This window comes from Drosophila busckii, chromosome 2R, assembly GCF_011750605.1.
Source record: "Drosophila busckii strain San Diego stock center, stock number 13000-0081.31 chromosome 2R, ASM1175060v1, whole genome shotgun sequence".
NCBI lineage: Eukaryota > Metazoa > Arthropoda > Insecta > Diptera > Drosophilidae > Drosophila > Drosophila busckii.
In genome coordinates, this window is record NC_046605.1 from 3,071,438 (window position 1) to 3,097,433 (window position 25,996).

At 40.5% G+C, this 25,996-nt stretch overlaps 4 protein-coding genes across 4 annotated transcripts; 3 read left to right on the top strand and 1 right to left on the bottom strand.

Moving 5' to 3' along the window:
• Positions 1-86: 86 nt before the first annotated feature.
• Positions 87-1,209, top strand: LOC108596629 (hydroxysteroid dehydrogenase-like protein 2). The gene is made up of 4 exons (XM_017982576.2): positions 87-109; positions 162-325; positions 397-610; positions 667-1,209. Exons 1-4 carry the CDS (start codon positions 96-98, stop codon positions 1,136-1,138), a joined length of 864 nt encoding a protein of 287 aa, XP_017838065.1. The 5' UTR covers positions 87-95; the 3' UTR covers positions 1,139-1,209.
• Positions 1,210-1,309: 100 nt separating this feature from the next.
• LOC108594946 (nuclear pore membrane glycoprotein 210) lies at positions 1,310-9,047 on the top strand. Its single transcript, XM_033293361.1, is given in 20 exon segments — positions 1,310-1,479; positions 1,555-2,629; positions 2,687-3,127; positions 3,129-4,067; positions 4,125-4,875; positions 4,932-5,249; positions 5,490-5,621; positions 5,690-5,889; positions 5,950-6,213; positions 6,274-6,399; positions 6,638-6,743; positions 6,879-7,000; positions 7,082-7,180; positions 7,250-7,483; positions 7,550-7,696; positions 7,989-8,141; positions 8,251-8,383; positions 8,498-8,548; positions 8,700-8,774; positions 8,831-9,047. Coding segments are annotated over 20 exon segments (5,637 nt in total). The 5' UTR covers positions 1,310-1,324; the 3' UTR covers positions 8,947-9,047.
• A 488-nt stretch (positions 9,048-9,535) lies between these two features.
• On the bottom strand, positions 9,536-11,289 carry LOC108595599 (putative gustatory receptor 59f). Its single transcript, XM_033293249.1, has 4 exons — positions 11,250-11,289; positions 10,724-10,878; positions 9,756-10,668; positions 9,536-9,697 (listed from the first exon to the last, which is right to left on the bottom strand). Exons 2-4 carry the CDS (start codon positions 10,861-10,863, stop codon positions 9,536-9,538), a joined length of 1,215 nt encoding a protein of 404 aa, XP_033149140.1. The 5' UTR covers positions 10,864-10,878; positions 11,250-11,289.
• Positions 11,290-12,373: 1,084 nt separating this feature from the next.
• LOC108595556 (nuclear pore membrane glycoprotein 210-like) lies at positions 12,374-14,632 on the top strand. The gene is made up of 4 exons (XM_033293106.1): positions 12,374-12,535; positions 12,593-13,526; positions 13,638-13,839; positions 13,989-14,632. Exons 3-4 carry the CDS (start codon positions 13,732-13,734, stop codon positions 14,259-14,261), a joined length of 381 nt encoding a protein of 126 aa, XP_033148997.1. The 5' UTR covers positions 12,374-12,535; positions 12,593-13,526; positions 13,638-13,731; the 3' UTR covers positions 14,262-14,632.
• The last annotated feature ends 11,364 nt before the right edge of the window (positions 14,633-25,996 follow it).

Here is a 25,996-nt window from a genome sequence, read left to right on the forward strand (position 1 = left end):
TTGTATTTTGGTAAAGAGTGGTCACACTGTGATTCAATGCATTTTGACCGCTGGTCACACTTGCTATGTTGCGAACAATCATTTGATCGATAGCCATGAAGAACACAGGGTGAGTTTTTGTCAGCTCTGTTGTTTATTAAAAAACAATAAATTGTTTTTAGCAAATTAAAGGGCAAAACTATTTTTATTACGGGCGCTTCTCGTGGCATTGGCAAGCAGATTGCGCTGAAGGCTGCGCTAGATGGAGCTAATGTAGTTATTGCTGCTAAGACAGCTGAGCCGCATCCTAAGTTGGCTGGCACTATCTATACCGCCGCCGAGGAAAGTAAGTATTGCACTTTGTACCTGGTTTAAAGATTGTACTTTGATTAACAAATTGGTTATCTTGATGTTCAGTCCAAAAGGCGGGTGGTCAAGCGTTGCCTTGCATTGTGGATGTGCGGGATGAGCAACAGGTGCAGAAGGCGGTGGAAGCAGCTGTGGCCAAGTTTGGTGGCATTGATATACTCATAAACAATGCCAGTGCTATTTCGTTGACGCCCACGCTGGATACGGAGATGAAGCGCTATGACTTGATGCAGAACATCAATACAAGAGGCACATTCCTGGTGTAAGTGCATTGTCTAATCTGACGCTTCAAATGACTTAATGCCTTGCTTTTTATAGTTCCAAGGCTTGTTTGCCGTATCTCTTGAAGAGCGAAAATCCGCACATCCTGAACATTTCGCCACCGCTAAACATGAAGCCCCATTGGTTCGGTAATCACACAGCGTACACCATTGCCAAGTATGGCATGTCCATGTGTGTCCTGGGCATGTCAGAGGAGTTCCGTGAGAAGGGCGTAGCTGTTAATGCGCTCTGGCCTCGCACTTCAATTTACACAGCTGCTGTAGAAATGCTGCATGGTGGTCCTGGTGCCGCTAAGCACTCCAGGAAGCCTGAAATTATGGCGGATGCAGCCTACGCTATAATTACACGCAATGCGAGGGACTACACGGGCAACTTCTTCATGGACGACGAGGTGCTGCTGGACGTGGGAGTCAGAGACCTGGGCAAATACGCTTGTCATCCTGAGAATATGCATGATTTGCATCTGGATATATTTCTGGATAACGAAGGTCCTGTAGCCAAGCTCTAAGCTGTAATACATTCCCATTTTGTTATTGTTTTTGTTGCTGTTGAAAATATACATATGTACAAACTTTCGCGCTAAATGAGTCGATAACTTTTTCGATTAAAATGACATTATTATCAGAATGCCGCAGGGTCACACTCTATATTACAGTTGTGAAATCACCGCGAAACAAATGCTACATGTGCAAAAATGCATGTCTTAATTTATTTATTTTTACTGCTTTTTGTGGCTAAAAGCGTGGTTGAAACGGCCAAATTGAACCATCCGCGTGTGCTGCTTCCAATATTTCAGCACAAATCTATCAATTTCACATTGGAAGTGGTCGATCCCAATTGTTACAAATGGTGAGTGGTTTGGGCGCCAGCCGATGCCGGCTTTATAACCTAAAACGAGGAGTAATGCAACAATTGCAATTTCAGGACTTCATCGCGACAGGACTTGATAAGTGTAACCCCAGTCTATAATGGCTTTAGTGAGTGCGCCAGCCAGGCTGTGGTTACAGTGCAAACGCGCGAGAGACGCCGTAATACGGCCATTGTTTTTGCTGAGGAGCTAGCAACAGGCGCAACACTGCGCTGTGATGTTATTGTGGATACAATTGATCGCCTAAATGTGCGCACGGCAACGCGTCAGCTGTACCTGGAAGAGGCGCCAGCAACATTCGAGCTGCATGCGTTTGACTCTCAAGGGAATGAGTTCTTTACGCTGGAAGGCATTGAATTCAATTGGGAGATATCTTCCTCTAGCAACAGCATGCCGCCTGCGCTGCGCTTTCTTACCTTCTCGGACAGTCCGTTTCATGTAGTGCCGCCTGCGCTGGAGAGATTTGAGGCCAGTGGCGTCAAGGGCTACATGATACTGCTAGAGGGCATAAACACGGGCACATCCAAGGTTGCGGTGAGCATGCCGCAGCACGAGTATCGCGATGTACCGCCTATTGAAGTGTATATAAGCGTGCTGGCCAATATTATTATAGAACCTTCAGAGGTAACCATACTGGCTGGCGATAACATAAATTTTCGCATACTGCAGCTTAAGATGGACAAGCTGCATGACATAACCGACAATCGTCAGTACTATTTGGAGATGGAGGATACGGAAATAGCTTATCTCAAGAGTAACAGCGCTACAGGCTCACGTCTTGGACGCACACAGATCTTTTTGCGAGATCACAATATGCCGCAGCAAGATAACAACACAGTCGACAAGCCCAAGGGACCCAGCGCGCTGCTTACAGTAGCGGAACCACAAAAGCTGGGCATAAGTCTGCTGCCGCATAGCAATTGGATAACAGTCAAGGGTGAGCGTCATGAGGTGGCGCTGGATTTGTATGCCGGTGATGGACAAAAGATAACGCTGGGCACACGCTATAACATAGGCTCTGAGCTGGATGAAACGCTGTTTGGCATACTGAAGAAGACGCGCAATGGCAGTCGGTTGTATGGTGAGGCGTTAAAAGAAGGCGTCACCCAAGTCTATGGCAGTTACAAGGAGGTGAGTAGAAATGGCTTTCAGCAATGGAATGGCTAATGTATAATAAACTTTTTGCAGCTCTCAGTGCAGGCAGAGCTACATATCTATGATGAGCTGCGTCTGCAGCCTCAAATGGTTATACTGCCCTATGATCCCAATACATTGAAGGCACAAAAGTTGCAGTTTCTTGCAAGTGGCGGCGATGGCAACTATGCATGGTTCTCTGGCAATCCACAAGTGCTGCAAATAGATGGCCAAGGCTTGGCTACTACAGAGATACGTGACATACGTTTGCCTGGTGGTGCAGGTGCGCAAGAACTTTACGAGGCAGGCTCATTGCTGACAGCGCATACCACAGTGCGTGTAGCTCTAAGCAAGAATCAAAAGGTTGCAAGACAGGCGCAGATTTACTTTTTGCCACCGCACAAGTTGGAGATCAAACGCTATAATTTTGAAACTGCATTAAAGGATTATGTGAACCTGCATGTGGCTGTCTATACGCATGTTAATGGCAGCTATTATGCCTTACACCAAATGCGATAATCTGCATTTCCAATTGGACTTTCAGCATCAAATACTGCAGCTGGAGAACAACGCTGCGGATGTGACTACAACTGCGCCTGAAGCTTGTCATGTGCTGCGTCTACGCGCCACCGCAGTGGGCAGCACCTCACTGCGCATTACCTACAATTTCCAAGACAAACTGCTGCAGGACACTGTCGACTTGCATGTGTTTGATCCGTTGAGCGTGCTTAACCCGCTAGAGAATGAACTTGTGCTGCCCATTGGTGCTTCACGCAATATTATCTACGCGCATGGACCACAACGCATCTTTACGCTGGATGCAGAGCTAACCAAGGCTATAGATTTCAATGCCAAGCTTATACAAGTTTCGGAAATCGAATTCGATACACAAAATGCCATCACCGCGTTCAATGTGCTGTGCCGCAGCTTGGGTGAAACAGAGTTTACCTATCGCGTGCACAATACGCTGGGCGCGCTCAACTTTGAAGCCTACAATGCTCAAGTGACCACCAAGGTGCACTGCGTGCGTCCGCGTTTTCTCAAGTTGTATGCGCGTCAACAGCTGCGCAGCTCCTGCCCCGTTGAGCTGCGCTCCTCGTTGCTTTATCTACGCGACAATGAAAACAAATTTGATATTGAAATCGAAGTGCAAGATGCAAAGAATCGCAAGCTGATGAACATTAGTTCGCTGCACTTGGAATGGGAGTTTGCTGCAGGCGATGAGCGCTATCAGACAGACAGCATACCGCATAAGCAGTTGGCGGATATGGAGCTGTATCATAGCGTACAGCTGCCAGGACGTGATGTGCTGGTGCTGACGCTCAACGAAGTGGCGCCCAACTTTCGCATCAAAGGCAGCGTGACGCACTATGTGGAGAAGCAGCTGGCGCAGCTGAGCATCTATGCAGAGCGCCCGAACTTTGGCGTTAAGAATGTAAAAATCAAATTAAATAAGCATAATTATAAGAATACACAATTGTGTTTATTGCAGCTAAAAACTGGTGAGCTAAGCAAGCCCATAATAGAGAATGAAATACGCTTCCATACTGTGAACAATACGCTGCTGCCATTGGATCACATTAGCATTTATCTGGCGAAATCGCATAGCGTGCGCATACCTGTATCCCAAGGCAGTGGTTACTTCTTAATGGAGCTATCCGAGCAGGGCATAGTGCAAGTGGAGCACAAGGAGGCAGAGCATCAGTTAGTGTTGACACCTTTGCGCTTGGGTCATGTGCGCTTGGAGTTAACCGATCAATGCTTGAAGCAGGAGCCTTCACATCTATCCATTTCTGTTGTGGGCATTGGATCTATAAGCGTGCGCGCTCTGGATCGCGTAGAGCGCACCAATTCCATTGAAGCCATTGTGCGATTGTTTGATACCAATGACAATGCTTTGCATATCGATCACAACATGTTGGCTGTGTATCAGCTAAGCGAGTTTGTGTACGATACTAGCATATTGACTGTCAAGCTGGATGAGCAGCATGATCTGGATGTAGGCGAAATACGCTATAGCATAACAGGCAATAATCTGGGTGAAACCAAAATACTTTTCCATTCCGGCAAGGGCGAGCGTCAGATAAGCAGTGAACCGCTCAATGTGCAGGTGTTTGCGCCACTGCGTCTGTATCCACGCAATTCAACGCTGGTTGTGGGCTCCAGCATACAAATCTACTACCAAGGTGGACCACAGCCGAATACCAATATTGTTTATAGCGTAGCATCGCAACAAGTGGCGAGTAAGTAGCTTGAGCTTACTCCATGCTGAAGTAAACTAACATTTCTACACTTTTAGCTATGAACTCTGCTATTTTGACTGCTCATAAGCTGGGTGCTACACACATTACCGGCAGCTGTCTGCTTAAGAATCCTATAAGCGGCAAGGACGAAATTGTCTCGGAGGACACAGTGGAGGTGCGTGTGGTGGCTTTAACAGCGGTGCAAATTCGCACGCCTCTGGTGCGCATACGCAGTGGAGCTGTCATGCCTGCTACGCTCTGGGGTCTGCCTGATCTGTCGCCCATGGTGCTGGGAACGCTGCAGAATATGCGCATTAGCTGGAAGGTCAATCAAGCGGATGTCGTGGAGCTCTTCAATGTGTTTACTACAGCGGGTGAGACTTAGTCTTAGTTCAAGTTTAAACCAAGCGTGCTTAGATACCGCATTAGGCGCAGAGATCAAAGCCTAATGCTTACTGCTAGCACGCAGATCAAATGTTCTACGATGAGCTTGCACGGTTGAGTTTCAGTGCAGGAACAGATACGGAACGTACAAGAAATTAAAATTTTTCTAGCATTTGTTTTATAATTTTTGCACGCATCAAACAATTCAAACTTCTATTCTATTCACACAGGCATTGAATACCAGAGCAGCGATTTGATATCTGTGCGTATACGTGCATTAAATCCCGGCAAGGTGACCATAACAGCAACTGTCCAATTGGCTGATGGCGTCAAACTGCCTTCGTCCAGCGTCGAGCTAATTGGTAAGTACCACAAATTTAAAACAGAAAAATGTCTGCTCATGCTTTTGTTTTTCTCTATCTGCTTGCAGTTTTCAAAACATTGGAACTGCTCGCACCAAAGCCTATAACAAAGGACTGGATTTTGGCAGCGCCACGTAGCACGCTTCAGTTGAAATGTAATATGGATGAAGCTATCTATAAGTTGGATGCACACAGTGGCGGCATTGTTAGCGTCTCGCCAGATGGTATTGTCCACACAAAGGATACACTCGGCCGAGATCAGATAATTGTGAGTATATAGCTACTGGAAATTGCATTTGATTTTGATCATTGCTTTTGTTATCTCCAGGCCCAAACCGTTGACCAATCGCTGCCCATTACCATTGAAGTGAAGAATGTGCAGTACATTTTGGTTACACTGCTGCCGGACATTAAACTAAAGCAGCTGGAGCATAAAATACCACGCGGCATGAATTTTGTATTTAAAGTATCGCTGCACGACAATTTGGGCAACGAGTTCTCACACAACATTGTCGATGTGAACGGCTTGCGTTATAGCCTGGCCACCAAGGATGTGGTCGATGCCCAGATTGGCAGTAATCTGACAATTGCGGTGAGTCTTGCTCTCTAACCATCTTTTGAGCTCGTGTTTTACCTTTTTGTTATTTTACAGTTGAATTTACAACGCGAAACAAACAACATGATTGCCATCAGCTTGAGAGATGCAACAGGCGTGAAGCATGCGGAGGATTACATCAAGCTGTCCGTGATGGAGTCGCCACATATTTATCCCACAAAGGTAAGGCATATATAAATCTGAAATGTATGAATGCGTGTGGTAAGCTATGTGCATACCGTTATGTGCATAGAATCATAGCCCCCTCTTAAACGATCCTGCACACTAAAATGATTAAGATTTAATTATGACACTAATGTTGACACTGCTAACGTTTGCTCATAAATCAAACTCCCTCTCTCTCTTTCCATTGCGTCACTACTTCTACGGATTTGTCCACAACGAACTGCAAAACCAACAGACAATTTTCTCTGTGGGTGACATCATTTGCTTTGATTCACCGCTAACATTATCATCGATTTGGAGCAGCTCCAATGAGCAGATGGTGGCGATTAATAAAAACACAGGTAAGTGCCAAGATTGCAATTTTGTATGGCACTTGTCACTTAAACTGAACTGACCAGTGTGCATACATTAAATGCATTTCAAGATCTTCATTGAGTAATATTTAATTAATAAACGTTCAACACAATTTGTTGCAGGCGTGGCACGCGTGCTGCATCATCAGCAAAAGCTGGGCGAAAAGGTGGTGGTGACATCTGGCGATAAAACGGGACGCGGCGGTTATCTCAAGTACGATCTGGAACTACGCGAGTCGGATGCGGTAAGTGGGCGGAAGCTGAGCAGTTTGCAGTACTTTTGGCACTCATTAACGTTTAACTTTTCTTCTTTCGCGTGTGCTCAGATTGTGTTCAGCAAATCCCTGGATATATTCAGCGGTTCGGTTTATCGAGCGCTGTTGGTGCTGCGCAATCACATCCAGACCGATAAGTTTACAAATCTGGTAAGCATTAGAGATCTTAAGCTCTGCAGCGCTTTAACTAAAAGTTTAATGCTTCAATTGTCTGTGCAGATTGCCAAGAACGCCACAAAGTGCATAAGTCAGCTGCATAAGCTGGAAGTGGATGCCTTCAGCTGTCGACTGCAGGCTAAGGATGAGCTGGGCGCGCAGCTAGTGCGCCTCTATCGCGTGCAGCCGGTGTTTGATGAGGGCAGCATGCAATATGCTTGCCAGCTGCAGTTGCTGTCCAATTTTAATGAGCTGCTGTCGCTGGTGCGCAGTAATAATGTTTATCTCGAGCTGCAGGTGTGTTGATCCCACCGCCCACTCTTAGCAATTTGTTTAACCATTTTGCGTTCTTTGCTTTTGCAGGCGCTAATGCCGAATGGCGTGCTGGATACAATGTCACTGAAGGTTGTGCCTGGCATTAAGGTAACGCCGGAGACGCTGCAAATGCAATCGCTGAAATCTCAGGAGTTGCAGGTTAGCGGTCTGGACAAGGCGCTGCTAAAGCTCGAGGTAAGTTGCTGCAGCAATCATAAGCACATGCCACATTTTGTGTGTGTGAGAGCAACTCGACTCAACAGCAAAAATATGCAATGAATGAAGACAGAAAGACAGACCCGACAGTCAGCAGAGCGTGTTGTTGTTTTGATTGCAAAAATCTAACAATATTATTTGACAAATACTTGTTCAATTAAATGCAATATCAAACTACAAATAACTAAGCTTAGTCTGCTTGTAATATTAATTATAAGCTATATGTAGTAATGATTGTATTCACTCCCTCTCTCTCTCTCTCTCTTTGCAGGTTAAGCCCTCCGATTCGAGTTATTTTGCTGTTGATTTGCTGGAGAAGGCGCATGGCTTGAGCAAATATCGTGTGCGTTTTCTCAAGGAATTGCCGCTAGACGAACGTTTGTTTATCTTGGTGCATTCGCCAGTGACTGAGCAGAGCGTCGAGGTAAGTTGCACATAGTTAAAAATGTAAAAATATATTTAAGCAGCTTGCTGCAGTACTCAGAACACATTTTTTGCTTTACTTTAAATTGCAATCTTTGTCTCTTTTTCAGGTGCCCATAGTAAGCGATCAAATGTTGGCCACAAAGTGCGTTACCGGCACGGGCAGTCCGTTGCTCCAGACGTTCCTTGAGAATTTCAAGTTTATTATAACCATCGTGTTGATAGTTATTGTGTCGATTTGGGGTAAGTGCTGCTGCAACTAAATAAATATAATTAATGCAAATATTTGTTCATTCGATTGCTGCATTTGAAATTCATTTATTCTCTAACAAATCCCTTTCTCTTTTCGCCTTGCAGTGTACATACATTTATTCCAGACGCAGACTGTTCTGGAAGTCAACTCCGAGGGTAAGTTTAATTGATTGAATTAAATAAAAAGCAGCGCACTTTGGCTTAATATAAACAGCGCCATTTGGTTCAATCAATTCAAATTTTAGTTAATCTTACAGCCTTTGTCGCTTTCAATTTTATTTTAATTTTATACAATTTTACCTTGTAGCTTTTCAACCGAAAGTAAAATCCAACAACAGCAGCATGAACTTATCAGCAAATAGTTCCATTGGCTCTGGCGGTGGTAAGTACATAATTATATAATGTAACAATTTTTATTGATCATGCTTTATCTTTTAGATTCAAGCGACAACAGTCGTCCTTTTAGTCGTCGCCTGCCGCGCTCACCTGACTTGAATGAAAGCTTCATCTACGGCTATCCACAGCCGTCGCCAAATCTGCGCCGCTATAACTAAGACATTTGTACTTGTAGATTAGCCAAGTTAACATTAAATATATACTCAGGTTATAGTTAGCTAGACAACACTTAAATAGAAGAAAAACAAAAATCTATTTATTAATATAACACTTTTGTATATAACAAACTACAAACTGTTAATGTAAGTTTTGGAAATATAATAATTAACTATTAATAAGTAATTAAGCAGCTATTTTTGTATTGTATTTATACTTATGTTGGGTTTAAATTAATATATATACTTTTGTAAAGCTCTTGAAAATTGCAGTCAGCTCAAGTACTGTATTTCCTTTTTGTTATAATAAAAAAAATAAATCATTCAAGAGTTCGCTGGCAGCTTAAAACCGAAAATATTTAAACGCTAACTGTGCTATGACCAACCTTTTAGTAGCTTGAGTTAGTTAATAACTAAGGTTATGAATAGACTTGAAACAAGATTACTTAACAACATTAATAATACGTTTTATTTATTTATTTTAATATTGCATAAAAATGTATACATGTAAACATCATTCTCGATAAACATTATGAATGCGGATCAGGTTGAAAATAATGCGTAAAATATATATACTGCTTAATAATAGTGTTTAACTTACTCCTGTTATAAATCTTAAGTCCAAAAGAATCAGATCACAAGCAACATGAGCGCGTACATCCGTTTTTAGCTGCAGCTCAAAATGATTAATAGTTTCAGTCAATTGCACACAATCTGTTTGCAGCTTGCTTAACAAACTTAAGCTGCGAGTTTGCTAGAAATTAATAAACAATTTTGAGTAATAAATTAACGAAGCACTTAGCCAAACTCACCTCTTTTTGCACAGCATTGTTGAAATATAAGATTCCAAACATTTTGCCCCAATGCATGCTAACCCATACTATTATATAGCCATACCAAGACCAGTTGGCATCGATAGGATTTACTATGCTCTTGTAGCATAAAAATATCATGCAATTAGAGCTAACAAAAGAACTTGTATAGATTAGCAGCAGACAAACGCCGTATGTTTGATTCAATGCTTTTGTAAAACTTAAAAGTTGTATGTGTTGCCAGCGTAGCTTGTGCAGCAGACGTCTTAATTCCAGTGCAGACGATGGCTCTGCCAGCTGTGCCTCTAGCGTTGAATTCAAGCATTGCAGTCGCATAAAAATACCATGCAGTAGTGTGTAGTAACACACTAGTGAGCTGTTACTTATGGCATTGGGTGCCACATAGGTGCTCCAGTTGCACAATGACTGGATCAAATCATATTCACTATAGTCAATAACAAGAGGTATGCAAAGACACAAGCAGAGCAACACCAGCAAGAATTGCCTGCGCACAAAGCGTTGCATACTGCCAGGCGCCCAGCCATATCCACTTGCCAGGTCAAACTCCACAATGCAGACAAGGACAGCTTCTATTTTATGCCGCCAGCGCACGCAAAATAACATTATGCAAGGCAGTTGAATGAAATACAGGCAGGCCTCGATTAAATAAAAGTTATGCTCAAGATCGCTGAGCTTCAAAGGACCATAAGCCAATTCATAGAAAGATGCTATACATATGCCGATGTATAGAAGCAGCAGCCAGAGTTGCTGCAAAGTGTCATAGATTCTATTGCGTAGATTTGGAAACACCGAAACGGGCACTGTGCCATTTAACACAGAAATTACAAATAGGCATCTAAGATCCTTGTGCAATAGTTGCTTTTTAGCCTGGTAAAATTGCTGTGTCAGCGGCCTAATAGTTATAGAAAACTATAAGTAATAGTAGTTTTTTATATAGAAATACTCACCTTTTAAATATATTACCAGCTGCATGCTGCTTAGCAAATAATATATCATCTGATTTCTTCAGCTGGGATATAGTCAAAATATCGTAAATCTGGCGACTCTTGCGCATCGCATGTTGAAGTTGCTCTCCCCACATAGGCATAACTTTACTTGCGTGCTGACAAAATTGATTTAATTTAATAAGGGTCGTGTCTGTCCTAAATACCCATAAGTATTTTCAATTAACTCTATTACCAGCTCATTAGGATAGATTAATTACAAAGGCAACAATTAAAGTAACATAAGCGGGTGGCACAAATGATAAATAGCCAACTTTCAGATGTGTTCTGGCCATGGCAGAGGAGTTCCGTGAGCAGAGCGTTGCCCTGCGCTCTGGTCTCGAACTTAAATTTACACAGCTGCTGTAGAAATGCTGGTCCTGGTGCCGCTAAGTACTCCAGGAAGCCTAAGATTATGGCGGATGCATTTCACGCAATGTGAGGGGCTACAAGGGCAATTTCTTCAAGGACGTGCGAGTCAGGGACCTACGCTTGTCAGATAACAAACGTCCTGTAGCCAAGCTCTAGATCTGCAATACATTCCCATTCTGTTATTGTTTTTGTGACTGTTGAAAATATACAAATATAGCTGCAAAACAAAATCGATTTTCAGTACGTCGATTTCTTCGATGTTTTCGAAGTAAAAATCGAAATGTGTATTTTTGTTTTGTTTTAATAAAATAGATATAATTTCAAGATCATGGCGTATATAAAATAAATAAAATAAAAGCACTGTACGTATTAAATTAAATTTGAAAGAAATTTATAAAAATAAATCAAAGCTAGCTAAAAAACGACAGATTTCTTGAATTCTTCTTAATGAAAAAATGGACAGATCTGTTAAGAAAAACGCTGAATTGGCAGCACTGCTCGTAGCGGATTTTTTTCGTAGATATGGTAAACGATATATCGATTCTCGCAAAAAAGGAATCGATGTTTACCCGAAACCAAAATAATCCATGTTTGAATCTCTAACAAACGCAACATGTACAAAATTGCAAGTCCTTATTTATTTATTTTTACTAGTTTGTGGCCAAATTGAACCAACCACGTGTGCTGCTAATATTTCAGCACAAATCTATTAATTTCACATTGGAAGTGGTTGATTCCAATTCTTACAAATGGTGAGTGGTTTGGGCGCCAGCCGATGCCGGCTTTATAACCTAAAACGAGGAGTAATGCAACAATTGCAATTTCAGGACTTCATCGCGACAGGACTTGATAAGTGTAACCCCAGTCTATAATGGCTTTAGTGAGTGCGCCAGCCAGGCTGTGGTTACAGTGCAAACGCGCGAGAGACGCCGTAATACGGCCATTGTTTTTGCTGAGGAGCTAGCAACAGGCGCAACGCTACGTTGTACTGTTATTGTAGATCGCCTAAATGTGTGCAACACGTCAGCTTTACCTGGAATGAACAGCAGCTTAAGATGTTATTTAGACGTGAAGGATACGGAAATACTTTATCTTAAGAGTAATAGCGCTACAAGGCCACATCTGGGACATACACAGATCTTTTTGCGGGATCACAATATACCGCAGCATAATAACAACACGGTGGACAAGCCAAAGGGACACAGCTGGGCATAAGTCTGTTACTGCATAACAATTGGATAACAGTCAAGTGTGAGTGCCATGATGTGGCGCTGGATATGTATGGGCTAACGATAACGCTGGGCACGCGCTATAAGCCTACTGAAGAAGATGCGCAATGACAGTCGCCTTCATGGCGAGGCGCTAAGAGAAGGCATCACTCAAGTCTATGGCAGCTACAAGGAGGTGAGTAGAAATGGCTTTCAGAAATGGAATGGCTAATGTATATTAAACCTTTTGCAGCTCTCAGTGGAGGCAGAGCTGCATATTTATGATGAGCTGCGTCTGCAGCCTGAAATGGTAATGCTGACCTATGATCGCCATACATTAAAGACACAGAAATTGCATTTCCATGCAAAAGGCGGTGATGGCAACTATGCCTGGTTCTCTGACAATCCACAAGTGCTGCAAATAGATGGTCAAGGCTTGGGTACAGCAGAGATACGTGACATACATTTGACTGGTGGTGCAAGCGCGAAAGAGCTCTACGAGGCAGGCTCATTGCTGGCAGCGCATTCCACAGTGCGTGTAGCTCTAAACAAGAATCTAAAGGTTGCAAGACAGATTTATTTTTTGAAGCCGCACAAGTTGGAGATCAAACGCTATAGTTTTGAAATTGTATTTAAGCTGTCTATACGCATGTTAATGGGATTTCCAACTGAACTTTGAGCAGCAAATACAGCAGCTGGAGAACAATGCTGCGGAGAATAGCGACCACTGCTCCAACTTCCAAGGCAAACTGCTGCATGTGTTTGATCCGTTGAGCGTGTTTAACCCGCAAACGCAGTGGAGCTGTCGTCCATGATTCTAGGCACTCTGAACAATAAGCGCATTAGCCTTAATGTGTTTACTACAGCGTATGCGACTTGATCTTAGTTTAAGTTTAAGCATGCCGCAGGGCAAAGATCAAATGTTCTACGATGAGCTGGCATGGTTACCCAACCAAAGTTGCATCGGAACTCTCCAGTGCAGAAACCGCTACGGAACTTTAACATTTTTGCACGCATCAATCTTAATTACTGCACAATGCTGAAATCTAAACTTCTATTGTATACACACATGCATTGAAAACTAGAGCAGCAATTTGATATCGCTGCGTATACGTGCATTAAATCCCAGCCAGGTTACCATAACAGCAACAGTCCAATTGGCTGATGGCGTCAAGTCGAGCTAATTGGTAAGTACTGCAAACTGCAACTAGAACAGTAACCGCAAATTGAAAATTGAAAAATGTGTGTGCTCTCATGCTTTTGTTTTCTGTTTTCTCTTGCTGTCTGTCTGTTTGCAGTTTTCAAAACATTGGAACTACTCGCACCCAAAGCCTATAACAATGGACTGGATTTTGGGCAGCGCCACGTAGCACGCTTCAATTGAAATGTAATATGGATGAAGCTGTCTATAAGTTGGATGCACACAGTGGCGGCATTGTTAGCGTGTCGCCAGATGGTGTTGTCCACACAAAGGATACACTCGCCCGAGATCAGATAATTGTGAGTATCTCTCTGTGTGTGTGTGTGTGAGTTCGTGTGTGTTTATTTTTGTGGGGGCAGCTAAGCGGCTTACCTACTGGAAATTGCATTTGATTTTGATAGCATATTGTTATGCTCAACCTTTCTCTCTCTTGTTATCTCCATTGCAGGCCCAAAAACTCTTGACCATTTCCATTGAAGTGAAGAATGTGCAGTTCATTTTGGTTACACTGCTGCCGTACATTAAATTAAAGCAGTTGAAGCATAAAATACAACGCGGCATGAATTTTGTATTTAAAGTATCGCTGCACGACAATTTGGGCAACGACATTGCCTATGTGAACGGCTTGCATTATAGCCTGGCCGCCAAGCATGTGGTCGATGCACAGATTGGCAATAATCTGACAATTGCGGCGAGTCTCGCTCTCGCTCTTGCTCTCTAACGCGCTTTTGAGCCTAAAAGCAAACTTAAAACTTTTCGCCTGTCATCTGTCTTGACCAGAGACAAAAAAAAATCTGCTCGTTTATATGGAAATGTTAAGTTTTAACTATTTTGCTTTTTTGGTGTGTGCCCAAGTTATTTCAATTTCATTTTAACAAGTGAAGCTTGCAACATCGCTGCATTTTAATGCGCTGTGCCCCACACACAGTTCACCTGAATTTTGAGCAGTCAAAACAAAGTGGCATAAAATGAAAACTTAACAGACGCCAAAAAATATTTTCGGCAGTGCGTACTACAGTTGCTCTCTTTGAAATGCGCCTGAGAGCTCTTAACGTTCTATAATAACTAATACATTTAATATTTGTTAAACTATGCAAACAATTATATTGATTGAATACAGATACATTTTGTAATTGAAATTGAATTTATTTTCAAAGGACAAATATATTTACTTGGGTTTAAATTCTAATAAACTGATATCATTACAATAAACAATATTTTTCTGTTTAATTACTGCTAACCAAAACGATTTAAAATTAAATTAAATCATTAGAAAAGTTATTTTAGCTTTGAAAAAAATGTAACTGATATTATTGCAATAACAAATTATGGCTTACCTAATTTATATAAAATTAAGTTCAAAATAAATCAAAGCATTGGAGTAATTGTTAACAGGCTGTTTTAACTTAAATGTAAAATGAAAAAAAATATTTGCTTATGCATAAACTTACAACAAATTGTTTAATTTATTAGCTGTTGTATTCTGATTATTTCTATTGCATTTTAAAGTGATCTCTTAGTCAAAAGCCCCACTTATTCGATTCCCTGTTTATGTTTATATCAAATCCATACAGCTTGAAGCTTTGGGTCGCTTTAGCTTAATAACTCTGCTGCTGCTGCAAACAAGTTATAAAACTTGGTGCAAAGAACAAAAGAAAAGAAAAAAGAAGGTAAATCTCAGTCAGGCTGTGCCGCATGACACTTTGTGGGGCAGAGTCTCTCGTACTTTTTGTAGCTGCATTGCATTTTTTTGTGTGTCTAGAGTTTTTTAAGTTTTTCGGCGTGTGGGGGGGCACGGCACGTTGATGTTGCCACATAAAAATGCAACGATGCGTTGTCGTTGTCGCACATGCTGCAGATTTTCGGCTCTTAAAAAGCTGCGGCTACTGACCGCAGACCACAAGTGCAGCAGGGCGCGCGCGCCACTTGCAACATGCAACAAAGATGCTTTAATATAAAATGCACACAGCAGACAGCAGAAACAAAAGTCTAGCAACTAAAAAGTAAAAACTAAAAAGTGTTTTACATTGCAGTTGAATTTGCAACGCGAAACAAACAACATGATTGCCAGCAGCTTGGGGCGTGAAGCATACGAAGTATCTGTGATGGAGTCGCCACACATTTATGCCACAAAGGTGAGGCATATATAAATCTCAAATGTATGTGTGTGTGTGTGTGTTTAGCTGTCAGTCAAGCTAACGCTTACTGGCTGGGGTTATTATTTTGCGCTCTGTGGCATGCCACACACACATACAGTCGTCTAATGTGTGTGTGGCAAGCTAGATACATGTGCATACGTTATGTGCATTTAATCATAACCCCCGCTTGAACGACACTTGACGTTTATGTCTAATGCCAGTAAACCCTGCACACTAAAATGATTAAGATTTAATAATGACACTGATGTTGACACTGCTAACGTTTGCTCATAAATCAAAATCTCTGCGCTCTCTCTCTCTCTCTCTCTCTCTCGCTCTCCCTCGCTATTTGCAAATGCAAATTGTTCAACTGCGTCACTACTTTTACGGATTTGTCAACAAGGAACCCAAAGCCAAAACCAACTGCGCGCCAGTGCAGACAATTTTCTCTGTGGGTGACATCATTTGCTTCGATTCACCGCTAACATTGTCATCGATTTGGAGCAGCTCCAATGAGCAGATGGTGGCGATTAATAAAAACACAGGTGAGTGCGCGCCGCAATCCAAGGTTGCAATTTTTATGGCACTTGTCACATAAACTGAACCGAACTGCACTGAAGTGAACTGCAAATGCAATTCGAGATCTCTCCACTGAGTAATATTTATTTGATTGTTGCCTATAATTTCAAATCATTTTATGCGCTTGTTTTTCCAACCCCACATGAAAGTCATTTGCAGTTGCCGTGTCCTCTCTCTAATTTAATGCAAATTTATGCGCTTGCATTTCACAAATTTTCACTGCTCTGGTCAGCAGCATTGCATTGTTTGATTTCTCTCTAGGCCTCGTGCGCTGTTGTTAACACCCGCAGGCTAAACAAACACACACACAGACATACAGAGACAAATACATATGTAGTTGGGCGTGTATGCGTTTTAGAAAATCCTCTAAATTGGCCTATATTTTACGTACGATTTATTGATAACCTAATTTGGCTTATTTTTGGGCTGCCTGTGTAAACAAGCTAACAATGACAGCAGCCAGGCAATGAGAGCTTAGCTGGCGCCCAAATGTGACTGACTATGCTATACACTTGGCTAAGATTAAACAGTGTAAATAGTAAATCAAATTAAATCAAAGCAGTTTGAAATTTGCTGATTGAAAGTGTATAAATGAAAACTTAGGCGGCGCTTAAATGTGCCTGACTATGATATATACTTTGCTACCAAGTTTTCCATTTATAATCCATTAAAATAAAATGAATTTAAGTCAGTTATATTTTAATTTTTATTACTTTCAAAGTCAAACTATAAATAGGAATATTTTTGGAATTTGTTAAAATAAATCAATTTAAGAATTAGCATTAAATTTTTATTATTTATCAACTTTTATTTTAAATGTTATACTTGCTGCTGTTTACAAGTCTGCTCATAAACTGAGCATACCCCTTTTTGCTAGCAAAGTGCATAAATGTAACAAATCATGCACAATAATTCTTGCATTAATTGCCTTTTATTCGCGCTTTGACTGCACATTTGATTTATAGCTAGAGTTGCTAAATAAAAACTACAGACAAAAAGGTAAAAAATTAGCAAAAGTTTAATAAACTATTTATGCATTTAAAGCCTTAAAGTAAAGTATTTTAATTCAACAAAGAACTTTTAACAGCTTGGCAACTATCGCTCGCTTTTAGTTTTGCTTTTGTTGCTGCTAGTTTATGTTTAATATAATAATCTATTATGCCACTAAGCAATTATAAACTAACATAAGCTATAAATTTTGAACTATGCGCGCAAGTGTTGATTATTTATTTTTGCCAATTGTTATTGTGTGTGTGTGTGTGTGTGTGTGCGACATAAAAGTCCCCAAGCAATTTTCTAAAGCCAATAAACTCCACAACACAAAAGCTGCAGTGCGAGTTTAAGTGGAAAATCAAAGCAGTTTTTGTGTCAGTGACAGAATAAAGAGAAAAACAAAAGCAGCAGCAGCAATAGCAGCAGCAACAGCAGAAAGCTCCCAAAACAATTAGCCTGTTGTCGCCTGCAGTGTTTCAAAAATTAATTTAACTACATTCGAGTAATTCGAACAAACATTGAAGCACATTGAGTAAAAACCTTTGCATGAATAATTCCATCTCGCTTGCTCTTTGTCCGCATGTCCTTTTTGGCCAGCGATGTTGTTGCTGTTGTTGTTGTTTTTGTTGCTGGTTGGCTGGCCAAGTTCGAAAGTGCCATGTCTTGTTGTCGTATAAATTAATTAAACGCACAATAGCATTAAAAGCAAATGTTAAGCATGTTGTTCAATTGACAACAGCAACTGCTGCTGCTGCTGCTGCTGCTGCAAACTATAAATGTTTAAGCTGTCAATTGAGACAGACTGCGACACTGATTCAGTTACTCTCAGCCCAGCCCCTCGGGGGAGACTTAATGTCTCTTATCATTTATGCTTCATTTGTGTAGCCAACTGACCCAGTTTTTAGTTTCGGCCACTATTGGCCTAAGAGTCTCCAATATTTTAAAGCATTTATGCTTCGCTGAGTTTGCTCAGTATTTACTATTCAATGCGGCACACACCATTTGCATTGACATGCCACAGAGAGACAACCCAAGCGGAGTCAGAGAGCGTGCGAGTACTTTTAGCTCAGACTGTGTAGTACAGTGTGCCATAGCAGCAAGGCCCAGGTAAAAAATCATTGAAGCATATTTAATGCCATCAAATATTAATATCGTTGTTTGTTTGGCAGCATCGACGCAAAGGCAAACGACATTGCCTGCATATTTAAGGCCTTGCTGCCTAGACTTTGCTCTTGCTCCTCCCATCCCCACCCAGTCAGCTAAAGAATTTTGGAAATTTTTGCTCAATACTTGCCATGTCATAAAATTATTGGTTGTGCTCTTTGTGCGTGTGTAGAATCTTCTCTTGTAGATGTTTACACATTTAATAGAATTTATGCCAAGTGATGGAAATAAACGTTTAAATTTCGATGTGTGCTTTAAATAAATATATTTTTGCATATAAATGCTTTATGTAAATAAGTAAAATTACTAAACTAAATGTTAAACTATGCAATTGCAATTTAAAGTTTATCATAAATTATTTGAAGCTTAAATCAATAGTAAGAAAATTAGCAAGAGAATTAAACACAAATTTATATTATAAACTAAATTATATAGCACACAAATGATTCGAATTTCGAAAGCATTAATATTGAAGTAACAATTTATGTTTGAAATATGTCCGAACAATATGCAAAATTCTAAATTACAATAAATTATAATTAAATTAGCTGAAAGCAATTATATAAATATTGATGCAAAAATTTATATTTTTAAAATGTTGTTTTATTGTCCAACAATTTGCCTAATGCCAATAATACAAACTGTAAACTAAAATAAATAGTAATTCAATTATTTGAAGTATACATTAATATTTTTAATATTTTTTGGTTGTTTAGCAATTCGTTTAAAATAGTTATAAGCTAATATTATAAAAATATATTTATGTTTGTCTAAAACTTCAATTCATAGTAATATTCAAATTTATACTTAGCTGTGTCTAATTTTCGTTTAGCCAACTTCAATAACTGACATTTATTCAAGCACAAGCAACTTGCATTTTTGACTTCTCAACTTTTGCGTGAACTTATGTAATTTGAACGTTGAACACAATTTGTTGCAGGCGTGGCACGCGTGCTGCATCATCAGCAAAAGCTGGGCGCAAAGGTTGTGGTGACATCTGGCGATAAAACGCGACGCGGCGGTTATCTCAAGTACGATCTGGAGCTCTACGCGAGTCGGATGCGGTAAGTGGGGGTGGGAGCTGAGCGGGTTGCGGTACTTTTGGCACTCATTAACGTTTAACTTTGCTGCTTTTGCGTGTGTTCAGCAAATCGTTGGATATGTACAGCGGTTCGCAATCACAGCCAGACCGATAAGTATACAAATCTGGTAAGCACATAAGCTTAAGCGCTTTAACTAAAAGTTTAATGTTGCAATTGTCTGTCTGTGTTGCAGATTGCGAAGTGCATAAGTCAGCTGCATAAGCTGGTAGTGAATGCCTTCAGCTGTCGACTGCAGGCCAAAGCTGAGCTCAGCTGGGCGAGCAGCTAGTGCGTCTCTATCGTTCGATGCAATATGCCTGCCAGCTGCAGTTGCTGTCCAATTTTAATGAGCTGCTGTCGCTGTAGCGCAGCAATAATGTTTATCTCGAGCTGCAGGTGAGCTGATGGCCCCACCCACGCTCTAGAACAATTTGCTTAAACATTTTGCGCGCTTTACTTTTGCAGGCGCTAATGCTGGATACGTTGTCGCTGAAGATTGTGCCTGGCAAATGCAGTTCCCAGAAGCGCTCTGGACAAGGCGCTGCTACAGCTCGAGGTGCGTTGCCGCAGCAATCATAAGCACATGCCACATTTTATGTGTGTGGCAATAAAATACAGGAAATTGCTTTACAATGTACGCAGGCGGCTGCAGCGACTGCGACTGGAACTGCGGCTTGCCACTGGCAAAAACCAACGCCAACGCTGAAGTGCAATATTATGTACAACAAGTGCTGAGAGCGAGGACTCGACTCGACTCAATTCAACGGCAAAAGTATGCAATGAATTTTCAAAAGTTGCTGCCTGCGCAGTCAGACGCGAAGACAGACGTACAGTCTTCTTGTTGTTGTTGTTGGTTGCAGCAGCAGCAGCAGCGACAATGTCAATGTCTCACCCTCAAGCATACACTTGAGTGGCCTTAAGACAGTGACTCGACGACTATACCAAGAGTCGAGTCTCTGTTTGAAGAAAAAAAAAGTAAAATAAGAATGCAAAATGACAGTTGGCTGTGCCTGCTTTGTTATAGTTTTGTTTAAAGGGTAGCTGCAAATTGTGACGCAGCATGTAACAGCGAGAGATAGAGCTGAAATAGTAGTAAGTATGGCAGTACTAGTAAGAATAGTAGTAGCAGTGTAAATAGTAGTAGTAGCCACAATTGTGGTGGGTGTATTAGCTAAGTAAAAGTAAAACGAAAACTAAAGTAAAGTAAAAGCAATTTTCAGCTAGCACACACCACCTTTAGTTATTATATTAAATTTTGTATAATAATTAAGCTTGTAAATAAATAAATAAAAGCAATTTTTATAATAAATTCAGTAAGCAAAAAGCACAATAAAAAAATATGCTAAAAGAGCAGTCAAAGTAGCAGATGTAGCAATTAGTTTATAAATACATATTTAATTATACTTTTATTATATATAATAAATTAATTAGTCTTACATGCTTTTTAATGCTTTGAATTTGGCATCAGAGTTCACTTGTTGCCAAGTGTATTTAATAGTGGCCTGCCTGGGCTACTTTAGTTTTTGGCTTTGTTAACTCAAAGTATTGGCTGCATATTTTGCAAGGCAACTCTAATTATAGCAAAGTGCCTTTTGCATTTTGAAATATGCTGTATAATTTGCTTAAGCCACAAAAAGAATGCCAGGCTGACTGGTTAGCTGGCTGGCTGGCTGGCTGTCCAGACTGTCTCTTCCTCTTCCTGCCGCTCATTGTTGCACTCAGTTGTGCACTTGACTGCTCAATTGTTGAAAGTTCATTTCAGGCGTAGAGCGTGGTCTGAGCCACTTGTAGTCAACACAACAAACGGCTATTGACTGTCAAGTGCATGTATGTGTGTGTGTGTGTGTGTGTGTGTCTGTCTGTTAAGTGGCCGTTAGTTGCCACTCAATTGTCTACTAGCTGCACCCTTTGTAGCCACTTGGTGTCGTCTGTCTTGATATTGTTAAATATTTAAACTGCCAGCTAAAAAGTTAATACGCATATGCAAATAGAGAGTTAAATGTATTTGCTGCTTAATAATTAAACGTTTAAATTTTCGTTGCACTTTTGCCAGTGCGCCAACCACAAAAAGGCAAATTATGCGGCTGTCAATTCCAGTGCACTCGGCAGAATTTTTTTGTTTGCTCTGTTTTTATTGAAATTCATGCAGAAAGACAGGCAGTCAAACCGCAGAGCAGCTGCAACTACTTATGTACAGATATGTATATATATATGTACATTTATATAAATTAATAGGCATATAGGTTTCATTTATTTGCAGCTGTGTGTGTGTGTGTGTATGTGTAATTTGCATGCAATTAATAATTTAAATATTCTTCAATGTATTAACGCTGAACTAATAAGCAACGTGCATTGTTTTTGTTGCAACTTGCTGTTGATATGCACTTGCAACTTCCGTTTAATAACAATATGCAGTCTGCATATTATATAGCCATGCATATTTTTGTGCCTTTGCTGCTGCTGCTATTGTTGTTGTTGTCAAGTATTTATTATTACATATTAATATTAATGTCGTTATATGTATGTCTCAACTGTTTGCAAGTACGTGTCAGTGGCCCCGCCCCACTTCCGTTGTTTCACTTTTTTTTTTTTGCGCGCATTAATTTTGCAAATAGCGTTGAACACGATATAAACATTATTTGCAATATATAATACTGTCAGCAGTATTTTAATGCGTGTCTTTTCCGCCGCTGCATGTCGTCGTCAAAGGCTGTCTTTAATTTATATTTAATTTATAAATTAAGCCACGCACACAAACTGTTAATAAACAATTTCAATTGAAACAATCAGGCACGCACACACATTTATTTATTTGTAAATTGTGCAAGCGAACTATTTGTTAGTTATATTTATGGCATTTTTGTCAAATTATTTATGAGCGAGCGCTCGGCAAACTATTTTCATTGCATATTTAAATTAAATCAAAAACTTGCTAATCAATTGCTTCATTGCATTTGCCTGCAATGGACACAAAGTTCTATTTAATTGCCAAATATTTTAGCATAAAAGTACAAGGCTAGTGCTTGTATGTGTGTGTGTGTGTGGAGTGTTGTGTAAATAATTTAAATGCAAGACAAAGCAACAGCTGCTGCTTCAAGATAGCGGCAATTTTTGTTTGCAAAAATCTAACAATATTATTTGACAAACACTTGTTCAATTAAATGCAATTTGTAACTACAAATAACTGAAGCTTAGTGCGCTTAACATTTACTGCTAATAAGCTTTAATTGCATCAACACGTCTTGCTGGCCTTTTACGAAATTGAGCATTTAATTATATAGCATAAACTAAACTAACATAAACAGCTATTTGCTTGATTAAATAATTATAAGCTATGTGTAGCAATGTTTTCATTCTGTGTCTCTCTCTCTTTGCAGGTTAAGCCCACCGATTCGAGTTACTGCTGTTGAAGGCGGTACGCTTGTCTTGGTGCCTTCACCAGTGACAAAACAAAGCGTCGTTGTAAGTAGCGCATACTTAAAAATGTTAAAATATATTTAAGAATTCTTAAGCTTGAAATTAGCTAGAAAAAGCTGCAGCACTGTAAAATAGGCAACACTTTTTGTTTTGCTGTGTGCAAGTTTCTTTTAGAGCAAACAGCTTTTAGTCAACGTTACTTAATTGTTGTTGTTAGCTCTTGCACGTTGTTTTGCCATATATTTTTATTAGCACAAAAGCAAAGTAAACAAAAACAAAAGTGTTACATACCAAAAATCAACAATCAGGTATAAAACTACGCTGCGCTGGGCTGTTCGGGGCTGTGGGTTGGGGGCTATTCAATTTTTCGACTGCAACTGCAATAAGCGCAAAATGTAAATATGCTGGGCATTTTCGGTCATTTATCATTGGTTACCTGATGCCATTAGATAGTGCAAACAGACTGATAGCCAGCCATAGACTTGCACTCACACTCACTGACTGACTGACTGGCTGGCTGCGCGTATCAATTTGTTGCTAAAGTTGCGCCATTTTGCCGTTTCAACGTTTCCTGCCACTGCAATTTAACTTCCTGTGCACGTTTGGCAATCGCTGCCAGTTGCTGCTGCCTGCCTTGTTGCAATTGTTTTTCTTCTGGTTGCTGCTGTTGTTGCCAGCAAGCAGCGCAGCAGCAAAAAAAAAAGGTAAATAAAAATTTGCTACACACACAGACACACACACGCGAGTAATGGAATTGCATAAATAAGTTTCATTTCGTTTATGTACACTTCATTCTTTTCTTTTTTTTTTGGGTGAATGTTCACTTGGTTGCCCAACAACAAAATGGCGTATATCTCAGCTCAGGCGCCTCGCACTTGCAACCAATTGCGAGACCACGACAAAATTGCATAAATTTCTGTGGTCAGCAGCAGGTTAAAGCGGCAGCAACAGCAGCAGTCGGCTTGTGGTGTAAGCTGAGGCTGCACAGAGGTCAAGGGGTTGAGTAGGGTGGGGTGGGCTTCATCTATAAACGCTATCTCGCCATATATAGGAGCTGCACATAAACAAAGCCAAAGTCGTTAAGTATGTGTACCGCAACACTACACTACACTACACAACACAACACACACGCTCTCTGCCCCTTGTCCATTGTTTCATGCAACGCTTTGGGGACACACAATCATGTCAATAAATTTTGCGGCCATAAGTCGATCGCTTGTTTTGGCATCTCGCAAGCTATGCTCATGGCTCGCTCGCCTGCCTCATTTATTAGCCCCAAATCCAACAGCAATGGCAGCAGCAGCAGCAACAGCAGCAGCAATAACAATAACAATGCGTTGCGCCTGTTATGTGTTTATTTCTTAGCCTATTGGCCTCTGGCTGTGATTCTCATTGCACGGCCGCAATTGTGCGTTCAACAAAAGCAAAACTTTTGCTTTGCCATTGTCCTTTTATTAGTTGCAATTGTTTTGTGCTGCAAATTGTCATATTAAGTAAATGTTTAGCAGCAGCGAAGCGTGAGCCTTAAAGGCAGCATAAGCTACAGTAATTGACCGCTAAAAGAAATCTTTAACTGGAGTTCAAGCTAATCTTAAATAGAGTTGCAACTTTTGAAGGTTTTTTTTTATTGAACAGGAAGTGAACAATAATTTATTTTCTTTGCTATATTAATTTTATTATTAACATTTAAATCTTATTGAAGCTTTCAGCGCTGACTACTCTTCGCTGCAGTTAAATGATATACAAAATTACTAATTTATATTTTAAACTGACTGTTGCTTTAAATTTAAGAGTCAAGCTGACACAGGCATTAAAGTAAATAAAAGAAAAACGACAAGCACTTGGCCTAACGAGCCAAGTTGTTTAAATGAATGAATTGCAAGTGAATATTGTGTCCTCGCACTGGCAGCAGCAGCAGCAGCAGCAGCAGCAGCAGCAGCAGCAGCAGCAGCCATGAATGTCAATTGCACTTGGGTAAATGGCAAAAAGTTTCGTTTTGAGTTTTTTTTTTGTAGTAGTAGTAGTAGTAACATTTCTTATAATTGATTTGAATGCGTTGCCTTTTGGCTGTGCCAAAAGTCACAGCGTGTGCTATTTATTTAGTTTTGCATGTGAACTTTTGCTTGCTGGCCAAAAAACTAAGACTGAAGTACTTTGCACACTTTTTGCTTGCGCGCTTTGTCTCTTTTTGCAGGTGCCCCCCATAGTAAGCGATCAAATGTTGCGTTGAGAATCTCAAATTTATTATAACCATCATGCTGATAGTTATTGTGTCGATTTGGGGCAAGTACTGCTGCTGCTAAATAAATGAAATTTATGCAAATATTTGTTCATTCGATTGCTGCATAAATTATGCCAAAGCAGCAGCAACTTCTTCGGCTCGCGCTCATAAATCATAAAGAAAGGCCAACGCTCTCTCTTGTTGTTGTTGTAGTGTTTGCAGTTAATCGCAAATTCCATGAATTTTTAAACAAGCCAACAAGTTTGCGTACCTTGACGCTGTTATCCTTTTTTTCTGCTGCTGCGTCTTCTTCTTCTTATTCTTCGCTTTTGCAGCGACACTTGGGAACAAGACGCTGCGTTAAACTTTGCCATTTGCTTGCATTTTTACAATGCTCTTGCCCCAGGTCCAAGTTACGCGCGTGGGTAGCAACAAAAGTTTGGTCGGGCCATAGCTGTATATAAATTTTTCAATGTTGGCTGCTATCGCGACGAAAACACTTTACACCCAATAAAACTAACGAAAACTATTGCTAACAAACTTGCAGGTTGCCGCTTGCTTTTTTTTTTTGGCTTTGCCAACCACAAACAGATAAGAAGTTTGCTTGTTGTTGCTACGTGCAACACTATCGCTTACAACAAGCTGCCCCTGCCCCTCCCCCTGGTGGCGACACGCTGCGTAGCATATAAATATAAATTCAAGCCGGCTTGATTAATTGCCAACTACTTTTGCTGGCATATAGTTAGACATATGAGCCAAGCATATTGCTGCTAGCATATTTTATGTTTATGCTGGCCCTGATAACAGTTTATGCCAGTTAACAGTTAAAGTTTATTATACACTTGGATATTTTTGATAAAAA

Excerpts from the sequence above, each read along its gene's own strand:
- LOC108595556 (XM_033293106.1), top strand. The coding sequence starts at position 13,732 with ATGGATGAAGCTGTCTATAAGTTGGATGCACACAGTGGCGGCATTGTT. Across the intron at positions 13,840-13,988 it reads TCGCCCGAGATCAGATAATT|GCCCAAAAACTCTTGACCAT; the intron begins GTGAGTATCTCT and ends TCTCCATTGCAG.
- LOC108596629 (XM_017982576.2), top strand. Across the intron at positions 326-396 it reads CTATACCGCCGCCGAGGAAA|TCCAAAAGGCGGGTGGTCAA; the intron begins GTAAGTATTGCA and ends CTTGATGTTCAG. Across the intron at positions 611-666 it reads ACAAGAGGCACATTCCTGGT|TTCCAAGGCTTGTTTGCCGT; the intron begins GTAAGTGCATTG and ends TGCTTTTTATAG.
- LOC108595599 (XM_033293249.1), bottom strand. The coding sequence starts at position 10,863 with ATGCCTATGTGGGGAGAGCAACTTCAACATGCGATGCGCAAGAGTCGC. Across the intron at positions 10,669-10,723 it reads GCTGGTAATATATTTAAAAG|GCCGCTGACACAGCAATTTT; the intron begins GTGAGTATTTCT and ends TATAACTATTAG. Across the intron at positions 9,698-9,755 it reads ACAATGCTGTGCAAAAAGAG|CAAACTCGCAGCTTAAGTTT; the intron begins GTGAGTTTGGCT and ends ATTAATTTCTAG.